The 13,950-nt window shown below is 43.5% G+C and overlaps 1 protein-coding gene across 2 annotated transcripts in view; it reads right to left on the bottom strand.

Annotated features, from left to right (window-relative positions):
* GARNL3 (GTPase activating Rap/RanGAP domain like 3) overlaps window positions 1–13,614 on the bottom strand; it is a 155,203-nt gene extending 141,589 nt beyond the window's left edge. The window contains exon 1 of one of the 2 annotated variants that reach the window (XM_007194660.2): window positions 13,542–13,614. In XM_007194660.2, the coding sequence (XP_007194722.1) occupies window positions 13,542–13,609 (68 nt within the window). In that variant the 5' untranslated portion in view covers window positions 13,610–13,614. Of the gene's footprint in view, window positions 1–13,082; window positions 13,216–13,541 lie in introns of those variants that run through there. The other variant, XM_057549099.1, reaches the window with a different exon arrangement.
* Between the last annotated feature and the right edge of the window lie 336 nt (window positions 13,615–13,950).

Genomic DNA, 13,950 nt, shown 5'->3' with positions numbered 1-13,950 from the left:
CAGCTCGGTGCTTTGCGACCACCTAGAGGGGTGGGATAGGGAGGGTGGGAGGGAGACGCCAAGAGGGAGGGGATATGGGGATATACGTAGGCATATAGCTGATTCACTTTGTTATACAGCAGAAAGTAACAGAACACTGTAAAGCAATTATACTCCAATAAAGATGTTTAAAAAAAAATGTGGCTGCTCTGAACTGAGATGCTGAAGTGTAAAATACATACCAGATTTCAAAGACAGTACTGAAAAGAAAAGGAAAGTATCTTAATTATTCTTAATATTGATTACATGTTAAAATGATAATATTTTGGATATACTGAGTTAAACAAAATAAACTATTGAAATTAATTTCATTTTTTTTCACTTTTTAAAATATGGCCACTAGAAAATCTTAAATTCCATATGTAATTCTACACACTTGCTATCACCAGAAGGAGCCACTTACTTCGTTTCACTAAACATCCATGAACATCCTAGATATCTTTCCAAGTCAGAATACAGATTGGTATCAGTCTTTTTAACAGATGATTAGTATCGTATTGACACATTCCTGATGGACTTTTTTTTACACTTTTACAAGCAATCCTACAGTGAACTGGAGCCTTCTATATACAGCTTCTTGGGCAGCCACACCTCATTGCTAACTCATATTTGCCTCCTGTCCTCTAAGATCCTAGCTCAAGAGACAACCACACGTGTGGTTCAGACTTTCCAACACCTCTACACTTGCGTGCTGCTTTAAAATTTTTTTCCCCAGGAAAACCAGCAGTGAGTCTCACTGTACAGGCCAAATCTCCTGATTTTCCTACAGCATGGTTTGTCAGACTTCATCTCTGTTCAGATCTTCAGCTCTGGAAACCAGACAACCAAATATAATTTCTCATATTAACCTTCCAAAGCAAAACTAATTTGACTATTGTCTTCCTCCAAGAAAGGAATCTGGTTTGTATTAACTTAAACTCTTAGTGAATAATAAAAGTTGTTTTTTTCCCTTCTCTTAGGAGAACAGACATAATATGAAAATTAATTTTCTCTGTTGGCCCTAAGAGCCCATTATGTCAGCCCGATACAAGACAGCTCCCAATAGCCTTTCTCAGGAAGACTGCTGTTTTTCCAGAAGAAAATTGACAGCAGCAGATCTATTTGTGATTAAATACTTAAGGGCCTGACACACAAAAAAAGAATAATGACATAATATAGAGGGACAAAGGCTGTGAAAACAGCTCACATTAAAATGCTTGTTTACAAGCATTGGGGAAGAAAAGTCTCCTGAAAAAAAAAAAGAAAAAAAAAATCTAAGAATCTAAGAGTCAGGAGAAACATAAGGAAGAAGAAAAGAAGGCAACCAAATGCATAATGGATAACTGTTCTTTTCTGATTCTGTCTTGGCCTGGAAAGCCATCTTTAGGAACACGAAAGCATTTGTCTTGGCATCAAATTTGTTCTCACAAGGCGTGGGTTATATGCATTACTAATAAGGAAGCCGCTATGTAGGAAGCAGTATCTGGGAAAGTGGAAAATATGTTTTCCATTTGTAATTCAAAATCTTCTGTCTATGTAGGGCTCTTCCCTCCCTGTGGCTAAACATAGTAAGCATAATTTAACCACTCAACTAAGGTAGTCTTTTACAATGAGTACTAAAAAATGCAGAAATCCCATTCTGTGACTCTAGGGTGACATCTGGGTATCTATAATTTGGAAAGCTTCCCAAATTTAATGGCACTTTTTTTGGGCAGGGGGGCAATCCAGTATCCATTCCCCTTCTTCTGGTAATAGTACTATGATTTTTCCTTTGGGGAATCACTTCCTTGTGGTCTCTATGAAGTGATCTAACCCCTCAGTTCTGGGTTGGGCACATGACCCAGGCCCAGCCAATTAGCATGTTTTACCCCCTTCTGGCCAAAATGATTGGCTCACAGATGAGCAGAGAACCCAAGAGATCCAACGAATGTCAAGCCTTGGACGTGCCTTAGAACCTTTGAGAAAGAGGTAATATCCTTCTGCTGGGATTGTCCATTGATAGAAAGTAATCCTGGACTCATTCATTTTCTTTGCCTCCAAGAGGAAAGACCTTGAGGATAAAGTCAACTCAGAAAATGAAGAAAGATTACTGATGACATTATTTGAACACCTGGATCTATCCTCTCCTAAAGCTTGGTCTCCCCCAGCATTCTGCAGTTGCATGAACCGATGATTCTCCTCTGCTTGCCATTCATAGCCTTTGATAATCTTTTTAAAAATTTTAACAACTGGTAAGGCACTAATCAGAAAAGGTGCAGTGTGTTACTAGTCCTGCTTGTGGCTGAAAGAGAACTGTTCAATGGTGATTACAACTGGGTTGCCAGGAGTAGGAATCACTCGACCACAATCCAAGCCACCACTTTTCACCTGGTATCAGAGCCACAGGCACTGCCTACTGCAAGTGGCTATGAAAGCAGAATTATGAATGATGGCTGGTAAGTATAACGAGGCAAGATTTGACTTCACTATTAGGGAAAGATAATAGAGTTGCCCAATAACAAAAAGGCTTGCAGTAGTGGGTTCCCTGACCTTAGATGTAATAAGCAGAAGTTGGATGACCAGCTGCAAGTGTTGTTGTAGAAAAGATTCCTGTATTATCCTAGAGGAGTGGTTTTCAAAATATGTCCCTGAGCCAGCAGTACTGGCATTACTTGTGAGCTTGTTAGAAATACAATTCATAGACCCACCCTGACCTAGGAAATCAGAATCTTGGGGGGGGGGGGGGGGGAGGGGCAGAAAACGGTCTTAAGAAGCCCTCCTGGTGATTCTCATATATGCCAGGTTTGAGAACCACTATATTAGACTTGAGAGCACTGGTTCTCAAACACAGTTTCCTAAGCCTCCATCCCCAGAGATTCTGACTGAGTAAATTTAGGGTTGGGCTTGAGAATTTGCATTTCTAACAAGTTCCCAGGTGATGCTGATGCTGCTGACCCGGGGACCACACTTTAAGTACCACTGTCTGCAAGGCTGACCTAAGAGATGTCTAAAGTTCCATTCAATGTTGAGATTCTTTGACCTTGAGGATTTACGCCGCAAATCCAGTCCTACTACGTAACCCTGTTAATGCTTTGGTTCACATGTGGTCTGGCTCCACGAAGTGTTGGCAGCCAAAATGACACAGCTCAGCAAGAGAGGAGTACTTTAAAATAACTCAGGTTCATCACAAAGTCACAAAAGATAACAGATATATTTCTTAAAATATATCTTAGAGCAACAAAAACAATAGGGAAACCTATTAGCCACACTCAGACAAAGTAGGTGTTTCTGCACCCGCTACAGGTTTTCATTTAGGCAGTCCTAACCAGTGCCCTGTGGACCTATTGTCCTTTGCCTCAATCCCTCTTTTCCTAAATCTACAGCTCAAAACACTACAAAAAAGCAAGGCAGGACCTTGCTCTGAGGGCAGGGGAAGAGGAAAAACTGAATGGGCAAAGCTAGAATTTTAATGAGGCATGGGAAGGGAAAGGTTGAGAACCTTCACATAAACATTAATCATTTTTGTCCATAACAGTTATGATTTAGTAATGCTTTGTGCCAGACACTGTTTTTAGCACTTTGCACAAATCAGTTCACTTAAAGCTCACATCAATATTGTGAGAGCGGTATTACTGTCATTTTACAAATGAGTTAACCAAGGCTCAGAGGGGTTAATCAACTTGTCCAAGGCCACACACACAGCAAGCAAAAAGTCAGAAACCTGAACCCAGGTCTGTGTCACTCCAAAGCCCTTTTTCTTGAACACAGCCTGATATGCCTTCCTACAAAATGAGGACAAACACATCTAGGGCAAGTGGCTTCACAGCATCAGCGTCTGGCCCTACGGCCTCCAGGTTTCCCAGCTAGTCCTCCTCACTGCCACCTGCTCGGAGGCCTCTTGCCTGGGCCCCTCCTTGCTCCTTTGTGTTCATTATGTGTTGTGTCTGCCTGCCAGTTGTTGGAGCTGATACAGCACTGGTCCCCACCCCCCAGGCCACAGACCGGTTTTGGTCCTCGGCCTGTTAGGAACCGGGCCGCACAGCGGGAGGCGAGCGGTGAGTGAGCGAGCAAGGCTTCATCTGCCGCTCCCCATCGCTTGCATTACCACCTGAACCATCCGCCCCAACCCTGGTCCATGGAAAAATTGTCTTCCACGAAACTGGTCCCTGGTGCCAAAAAGGTTGGGGACCACTGTGATACAGGATAGTCAGCAAAGACAGTTGCCATCCTGAAATAATGCCTTTTTTGCCTTGATGCCACCAAGATGATTGAGTAAATATGGTTAAACCAGATTCTGAAAGGCTGTAAACACAAGGCAGCGGCATTTAAACTTGACACAATAGGAAATGAGAAGTAGTGGAGGACTTTTGGAGTAAGGGAGGCTAATCTGGCAACACACCCACAAATTAGGCCAAGGCTCTCTCCCCTGGCTGTCCATCACAATCACCTGCATCCCACACCCCATTACCACCCTGCACTTTCTGGAACAATAGGCCAGGAGGAGGGACCCACACACTTGTATGGTTAAGATGTTTCACAGGTGACTGTTCTTCATTGGCCCTAAAAGTCCACGATGTCAGCCCAATACAAGACAGCTCTTAATATTTCTCACTTAAAAGTGAGATGATTTGGATTAATGGATTAAAGAGGTAATTTTTTTTTAAAGCAACAGAAACATTAGGAGAAACTGTAGATGAACATTTATCTTTTTAAGTCAGGGAGGTCTTTTCTAACTAAGCATAAACAGGAGGAATAAATTAGTAGATCTGACTAAACTTAAAAAAATGATAATAAAGTCTATCAAAAAAACACCATAAAGAAAGTTAAAAGGCAAATAATGAAGTGCAAAAAATATTTGCTACAGAAGGTGGAGTCAAGATGGTGGTGCGGGAAGATGCGGAGTTAGCGTCTCCCCACAACTAGGGCGCCTGCCGGCCGCTGGTGGGAAACTCTAACATCCAAGGAGATGGGAAGAACCCCAAAGTGAACTGGTAGGACACAGGAGGACTGAGGGGGGAAGAGAAGTGGAGGCCAGACAAGATCTGCGCCCCTGAGGCTGGGGAGATCAGGAGAGGCAGGTGTGAGGGGCCCTCCCAGGCCGGAGGAGCAGGAGAGGAGAAGGGCGCGTTTGCCCTGCCCACTTGAGCCCAAGGAGCCTGCTGGGCTCCCAGGTGAGGTCCCCTGCCCTCTGAGACCAGGGGTGGGGGGGCACAACTGGGCCCCTTCTGTTCCTTGAGCCTAAGACTCACCCCCCACAGTCCCCAGGGCCTTTTCCAGTCCCGTGGGTCCTAAGCATAGGCCCCGCCCACCACCCAAACCTTGCAAAAAAATATGTCACACATGAAGGAGCAATGTGAAAACCTACAAACCAAATAGATAAAGAGGAAATAGGCAATCTACCTGAAAAAGAATTCAGAGTAATGATAGTAAAGATGATCCAGAATCTCAGAAATAGAATGGAGGCACGGATTGAGAAAATACAAGAAATGTTTAAAAAGGTCTGGAAGAACTAAAGAACAAACAAACAGAGATGAACAACACAATAACTGAAATGAAAAATACACTAGAAGGCATCAATAACAGAATAACTGAGGCAGACGAACGAATAAGTGAGCTGGAAGACAAAATGGTGGAAATAATGCCGAGGAGCAGAATAAAGAAAAAAGAATGAAAAGAATTGAAGACAATCTCAGAGACCACTGGGACAACACTAAACGCACCAACATTCGAATTATAGGGGTCCCAGAAGAAGAAGAGAAAAAGAAAGGGTCTGAGAAAATATTTGAAGAGATTACAGTAGAAAACTTCCCTAACATGGGAAAGGAAATAGTCACCCAAGTCCAGGAAGCATAGAGAGTCCCATACAGGATAAACTCTAGGAAAAACACACCAAGACACATATTAATCAAACTAACAAAAATTAAATTCAAAGAAAAAATATTAAAAGGAGCAAGGGAAAAACAAAAAATAACATACAAAGGAATCCCCATAAGGTTATCAGCTGATTTTTCAGCAGAAACTCTGCAGGCCAGAAGGGAGTGGCAGGATATACTTAAAGTGATGAAAGAGAAGAACCTACAACCAAGATTACTCTACCCAGCAAGGATCTCATTCAGATTTGATGGAGAAGTCAAAAGCTTTTCAGACAAGCAAAAGCTAAGAGAATTCAGCACCACCAAACCAGCTTTACAACAAATGCTAAAGGAACTTCTCTAGATGGGAAACACAAGAGAAGGAAAAGACCCACAAAACAAACCCAAAACAATTAAGAAAATGGTAATAGGAACATACATATCGATAATAACATTGTAAATGGATTAAATGCCCCAACCAAAAGACACAGACTGGCTGAATAGATACAAAAACAAGACCCATATATATGCTATCTACAAGAGGCCCACTTCAGACCTAGGGACACATACAGACTGAAAGTGAGGGGATTGGAAAAAGATATTCCATGCAAATGGAAATCAAAAGAAAGCCGGAGTAGCAATACTTGCATCAAATAAAATAGACTTAAAATAAAGACTGTTACAAGAGATAAGGAGGGACACTACATAATGATCAAGGGATTAATACAAGAAGAAGAAATAACAATTAAATGTTTATGCACCCAACATAGGAGTATCTCAATACATAAGGCAAATGCTAATAACCATGAAAGGAAATCAACAGTAACACAATAATAGTAGGGGACTTTAACACCCCACTTACACCAATGGACAGATCATCCAAACAGAAAATAAATAAGGAAACACAAGCTTTAAATGACACAATAGAACAGATAGATCTAATTGATATTAATAGAACATTCCACCCGAAATTGGCAGAATACACTTTCTTCTCAAGTGCACATGGAACATTCTCCAGGATAGATCACATCTTGGGTCACAAATCAAGCCTTGGAAAATTTAAGAAAATTGAAATTGTATCAAGCATCTTTTCTGACCACAATGCTATGAGATTGGAAATCAGTTACAGGAAAAAAAAAACTGTAAAAAACACAAATACATGGAGGTTAAACAGTGCACTACTAAATAACCAAGAGATCACTGAATAAATCAAAGAAGAAATTAAAAAATACATAGAAACAAATGACAATGAAAACACGACGATCCAAAACCTATGGGATGCAGCAAAAGCAGTTCTAAGAGGGTAGTTTATAGCAATACAATGTCACCTCAAGAAACAAGAAAAATCTCAAATAAACAAACTAAACCTACACTTAAAACAACTAGAAAAGAACAACAAAGAAAACCCAAAGTCAGTAGAAGGAAAGAAATCATAAAGATCAGAGCTAAATAAAGGAAATAGAAATGAAGAAAACAATAGCAAAGATCAATAAAACTAAAAGCTGGTTCTTTGAGAAGATAAAATTGATAAACCCTTAGCCAGACTCATCAAGAAAAGAAGGGAGAGGACACAAATCAATAAAAATAGAAATGAAGAAGGAGAAATCACAACTGACACTGCAGAAATACAAAGGATTTTAAGAGACTACTACAAACAACTATATGCCAGTAAAATGGACAACCAGGAAGAAATGGACAAATTCTTGGAAAGGTACAATTTTCCAAGACTGAAACACCAAGAATTAGAAAATATAAACAGACCTATCACAAGTAATGAAATTGAAACCATAATTAAAAATCTTCCAGCAAACAAAAGTCCAGGACCAGATGGCTTTACAGGAGAATTCTATCAAACATTTAAAGAAACACTAACACCGATCCTTCTCAAACTCTTCCAAAATATAGCAGAGGGAGGAACACTCCCAAACTCATTCTACGAGGCCACCATCACCCTGATACCAAAACCAGACAAAGGCGTTACAGAAAAAGAAAACTACAGGACAATATCTCTGATGAACATAGATGCACAAATCCTAAACAAAATACTAGCAAACAGAATCCAACAACACATTAAAAGGATCATACACCATGATTTATCCCAGCAATGCAAGGATTCTTCAATATATGCAAATCAATCAATGTGATACACCACATTAACAAATTAAGGAATAAAAACCATATGATCATCTCAATAGATGCAGAGAAAGCTTTTGACAAAATTCAACACCAATTTATGATAAAAACTCTCCAGAAAATGGGCATAGAGGGAACCTACATCAACATAATAAAGGCCATATATGACAAACCCACAGCAAGCTTCATACTCAATGGTGAAAAACTGAAAGCATTTCAGCTAAGATCAGGAACAAGACAAGGATGTTCACTCTCGCCACTCTTATTCAACATAGTTTTGGAAGTCCCAGCCACAGCAATCAGAGAAGAAAAAGAAATAAAAAGAATACAAATTGGAAAAGAAGAAGTAAAACTGTCACTGTTTACTGATGACACGACACTATACATAGAAAATCCTAAAGATGCCACCAGAAAACTACGAGAACTAATCAATGAATTTGGTAAGGTTGCAGGATACAAAATTAATGCACAGAAATCTCTGGCATTCCTATAAACCAACAACAAAAAATCAGAAAGAAAATCTAAGGAAACACTCCTATTTACCACTGCAACAAAAAGAATAAAATACCTAGGAATAAACCTGCCTAAGAAGGTGAAAGACTTGTACTCAAAAAACTATAAAACACTGATAAAAGAAATCAAAGATGATATAAACAAATGGAGAAATATACCATGTTCTTGGATTGGAAGAATCAATATTGTGAAAATGACTATACTACCCAAAGCAATCTACAGATTCAATGCAATCCCTATCAAATTATCAATGGCATTCTTCACAGAATTAGAACAAAAAATTTTACAATTCGTACAGAAACACAAAAGACTCCGAATAGCCGAAGCAATCTTGAAAAAGAAAAACAGAGTTGGAGGAATCAGGCTCCCTGACTTCAAACTATACCACAAAGCTACAGTAATCAAGACAGTATGGTACTGGTACAAAAACAAAAATATAAATCAATGGTACAAGGTAGAATGCCCAGAGAAAAACCCACGCACATATGGGCACCTAATTTATGACAAAGGAGGCAAGAACATACAATGGAGAAAAGACAGCCTCTTCAATAGGTGGTGCTGGGAAAACTGGACAGCTACATGTAAAAGAATGAAATTAAAACACTCCCTAACACCATACACAAAAATAAACTCCAAATGGATTAAAGACTTAAATGTAAGACCAGACACTATAAAACTCTTAGAGGAAAACACAGGAAAAACACTCTTTGACATAAACCACAGCAAGATCTTTTTTGACCCACCTCCTAGAGTTTTGGAAATAAAAACAAAAATAAACAAATGGGACATAATTAAATTTAAAAGCTTTTCCAAAGCAAAGGAAACCATAAACAAGACAAAAAGACAACCCTCAGAATGGGAGAAAATATTTGCCAATGAAACAACAGACAAAGGATTAATCTCCAAATATACAAACAGCTCATGGAACTCAATATCAAAAAAACAAACAATCCAGTTAAAAAATGGGTGGAAGACCTAAATAGACATTTCACCAAGGAAGACATACAGATGGCCAAGAGGCATATGAAAAGATGCTCAACATCACTAATTATTAGAGAAATGCAAATCAAAACTACAATGAGGTATCACTTCACGCCAGTCAGAATGGCCATTATCAAAAAATCTAGAAACAATAAATGCTGGAAAGAGTGTGGTGAAAAGGGAACCCTCCTGCACTGTTGGTGGGAATGTAAATTGATACAACCACTATGGAAAACAGTATGGAGGTTCCTTAAAAAACTAAAAACAGAACTACTATATGACTCAGCAATTCCACTATTGGGGCATATTCCCTGAGAAGACCATAATTCAAAAAGAGTCATGTACCACAATGTTCATTGCAGCACTATTTACAATAGCCAGGACATGGAAGCAACCTAAGTGTCCATCGACAGATGAATGGATAAAGAAGACATGGCATATATATACAATGGAATATTACTCAGCCATAAAAAGAAACGAAATTGAGTTATTTGTAGTAAGGTGGATGGACCTAGAGTCTGTCATACAGAGTGAAGTAAGTTAGAAAGAGAAAAACAAATACCGTATGCTAACGCATATATATGGAATCTAAAAAAATTAAAAATAAAAATGGTACTGAGAACCTAGTTGCAGGGCAGGAATAAAGAGGTAGACATAGAGAATGGACTTGATGACGTGGGGTGGGAGGGCGAAGCTGGGGCAAAGTGAGAGTAGCATCGACATATATACACTACGGAATGTAAAATAGTTGGCTGGTGGGAAGCAGCAGCATAGCACAGGGAGATCAGCTGGGTGCTTTGCGATGCCCTAGAGGGGTGGGATAGGGAGGATGGGAGGCAGGCTCAAGAGGGAGGGGATATGGGGACATGTGTATGCATATGGCTGATTCGCTTTGTTGTGCAATAGAAACTAACACAGTATTGTGAAGCAATTATACTCCAATAAAGATCTATTAAAAACAAATTAAAGTAGCTGAAAAAAAAATTTGCTACATATTTGACAAAATAATTAATTCCCTTAATAAATAAAAAGTGCTTCAATTCAATAAGGAAAAGATAAATATTCCAAAGGAAAAATGGACAAAGTACATTATATGTATTTCATTTGAAGAAGAAATACAACTTATGAATAAATGTGAGAAAAAAGTTTCACCTCACTACTAAACATGGAAATTCAAATTAAAACAAGGTATCACTTTGGCAAATATTTATAAATGATAATGCCTAGCAGTGAGGATGAGAAAAAACAGGCACATTTATATGCTCTTGGGAGAACTATAAACTGGCACAACTTTCTGGCGGGCAATTTGGCCTTATGCTTCAAAAGCCTTTAAAATGTTCATTTTCTGGGATCCAATAATCTCTATCACTTCTCTGAATTTATCTTAAGGAGATGATTACCTCTTACAGACTCATACACAGACTAATGTACATGGATTCAATGTGTCTTTAGTACGAGTGAGAAACTTGTAATAAACTGCATGTACAATAATAAAGGATGAGTTAAATACATTGTCTTCCAACAAACAAATTATTTTTATAATCACAAAAATGGTAATCATTATTTCTATGGCTTATATGATAATATCATGGAGTGTTAAATAGAGGGAAACACCTTTGGAGGCCGAGAAGTCATTTAGTCTTTCAGGTGTAATGTCATGAAGACAAAGGAGGGGGTGGTAAAAGTGAGAGTTCAGAGGAAGAGAGAAATCTTCTAAACCAGTACTGTGCAATATTGGAAACATTAGTCATATGTGGCTATTTAAATTTAAATTAAAGTTAAATAAAATTTAAAATTCATTTCCTTAGTTGCATGAGCCATATTTCAGGAGCTCAATACCCACAGGCGGCTAGTGGTTACAGTATCAGACAGGATGGGCTATAGAATGCCTCCATTATCACAGAAAGTTCTATTGGACAGTGCTGCTCTAAACATTCTACCTCAGGCCTGGATCCAGCTTTTGACTCATCTCTTCAGCCTCATCTCTTGGTGCACTTTCCAACCTTCATGCTCCAGCAACAAGAGTGTAAGCATCAGAAGGGCAGAGACCATATTTGCCTGGTGCTCCTGGTCTAGTGGGGGAGAGGTGTTATCCGGGTAATTATACACAGTGGTGTGTAGACTAGCCGTCAATGTGTAGATTGTTGATACAGCACAGAGCTCAGGCCAGGGTTCAGGGAAGACTTCCCAGAGGAAGGGTCGGCGTTACCCAAAAAGTAAAGACAAGACTATTCTAAGTAGAGAAAAGAGCATGGTATGAGTAAAGCCACAGATGAGAGATAGCACAGCATAAGGGAAGAATTACCAGCTGGTCAGGCATTTATTTATTCAAGAGATAGTTAATGCCTGTGATGGGCCAGGCCTGAGCCAGCCTCCGAGGACAGAGCAGTGAACAGCTATGGTCCCTGTCCTCAGGATGCTTATACTCTCATCTGGTACTGCTGGAGCACCAAGAGTGAGGTGAGGTGACAAGGGCCTGGCATCTCATTTTAAGGGTCCTGTTTTTTATCCTAGCAATTGAACCCTCTTTTCTGCCACAGGGAGGGCCAGAGTCCCACTTCCTATCTTTCTCCCCTTCCTCTGCCCCAGTCCCCATCGCGGCCCTGGGAGATGGAGAGCTCCTGGGAGTGGGGAGGGGAGGTAAGGCATGGGAGGGGCACAGTGGACAGTGCAGTAAGACTCTTCCAGCGGCCAATGAGAATGTGGATTTCAGACGTGGAAGAATAAAGACGGGAAGTGTAGTTGGGGGGCTGCTGGAGTATTCTAGAAGGGACCAGGGACTGAAAAATGGGAGGGCCCACTTCAGTGACGTTGGAGCGGGAGAAGACACTCCAAGTTAAGGAAATGCCCTCTGAGGGAAGGAATCTCGCCGAGCAGAGGGAGAGCCACCGAGCGCGGCGGGGGAGGGCGTGTCTTCCGGGCAAGGTTCCAGGGAGAAGAAGGACCCGGACACATCAGGCGAGTTCCCCAAGCCAAAGGAAGCGGGCGGGAGGGGCACGGGCACCCCTGGCAGAGGAAAGGCATTGGCGGGTCAGAGGGGCAGGAGGGGCCGGGCATGTCGGGGGCCACCAGCCAGGATGGGCGGGGCCATGAGGCAGCAGGTGTGCGTTACCTGGGGAGCCAGGCTAGGAAGGCTGGAGCTGGCCTGGGTCCTGGGGCAGCTCAGAGGGACTCCCCGGGGAGGGAGACTTACCTCCCTCGGACTTTAGGGGGGCTATTTCCCGACCTTGTCCTTGAGCATTTACAAGAGTCGGGCAGGGCAAATTCTCCACAGCCCGAAATGCGCCTATAGCCACGGCTTTGCTCGGGGCCTGCCAAGGGACCGAAGCTTTGGGGGCGTCTCGTCGGGTCTGGATTCCCGACTCTCGTCAGGTGCTTCTCTGGGGCAACCCCCTCCCGCACCTGCCGCTCGGACAGCCCAGCCCCCTTCGACTCCCGGCCGCTGTGCTCAGGCTCCTCGCCCGATCTCTTCAGACCACCACCTCAGCCGAGACCCCTCCCCCCGCCGCGACCTCGCGGCCCTCGGTCCCCTCAGACGGCCACCCCCCACGTGGCCGGCTCCCCACTTCCGCCCCTCCCGGCCGCACCCCTCCCGGGCCGCTGTACCTGGGGCTCTCGAAGCTGCACCCCCTGCGCCGCAGCGCCGCCCTCTTCTGCCGCAGGAGCGCAGCGGCCGCCCCGCCGGGCTCTGGCTCCATCGCCCCGGGCGGGGGCCGCGGGCTCGAGCGCACTCGAGTGGGCTCGGGCCTCGGCGGGGCTCGGCGGGCCGCTCGGCTCGCGCGCCGCAGCCCACGCCCCGCCCCGCGCGCCTCTGCCCGGCCTAGGCCCCGCCCTGGCTCCGCCCCTAACTTCGGTCCAGCCGCTCCGTGCCCGTCGGCGGGATCTAGGCCCCGCCCTGGACCCGCCCTAAGGCTCAGTCCCGCCCACTCTGTGCTCCTCAGCCAGGTCCAGACCCCGCACAACCCCGCCCCGAACTGCGGCCCAGCCCACTTCGCGCCTCTCAGCCAGGTCCAGACCCCACCCCAGCTCCGCCCCGCACTCCAGCCACGCCCCTCCCGCACAGACCTCGCGGGGTTCCCTGTGCGGGCTGTCAGCACCTCTGCTAGGCCCACAAGCCTAAAATGCCACCCCATCCTCAGCTCCGTACAGTCCACGGCCCCTCCCCTCCCGCTCCGTGGCCCTCAGCACCGACCCAGGCCCCACCCACGTACCCTCCCACTACTGAGCTCTCGCGCGCGGCCTCCGCCCTCACCCCAAGGATCGGTTCCTCAGAGAGTCGCCCCTCCACATCTCAGTACCTCTCGGCCCTTTCTAACGTAGCACCGTCCTCTCTTAGGGCCACCTTTCCCCGTGCCCCAACCATAGGCAAGGGCCTGCTTTTTCTCTCCAAAGCGCCCCCTCTCCCCCCCTCGACAGTGCCGGCCAAGCTCAAGCTCCCAGCCCTGCTCAACCCAGCCCGGACAGTCCCCGCCCA

This window comes from Balaenoptera acutorostrata, chromosome 6 (genome assembly GCF_949987535.1).
Source record: "Balaenoptera acutorostrata chromosome 6, mBalAcu1.1, whole genome shotgun sequence".
Taxonomy (NCBI): Eukaryota; Metazoa; Chordata; class Mammalia; order Artiodactyla; family Balaenopteridae; genus Balaenoptera; species Balaenoptera acutorostrata.
Note: the sequence above shows the minus strand (reverse complement) of the source record. Positions and strands in the feature narration are given on the sequence as shown.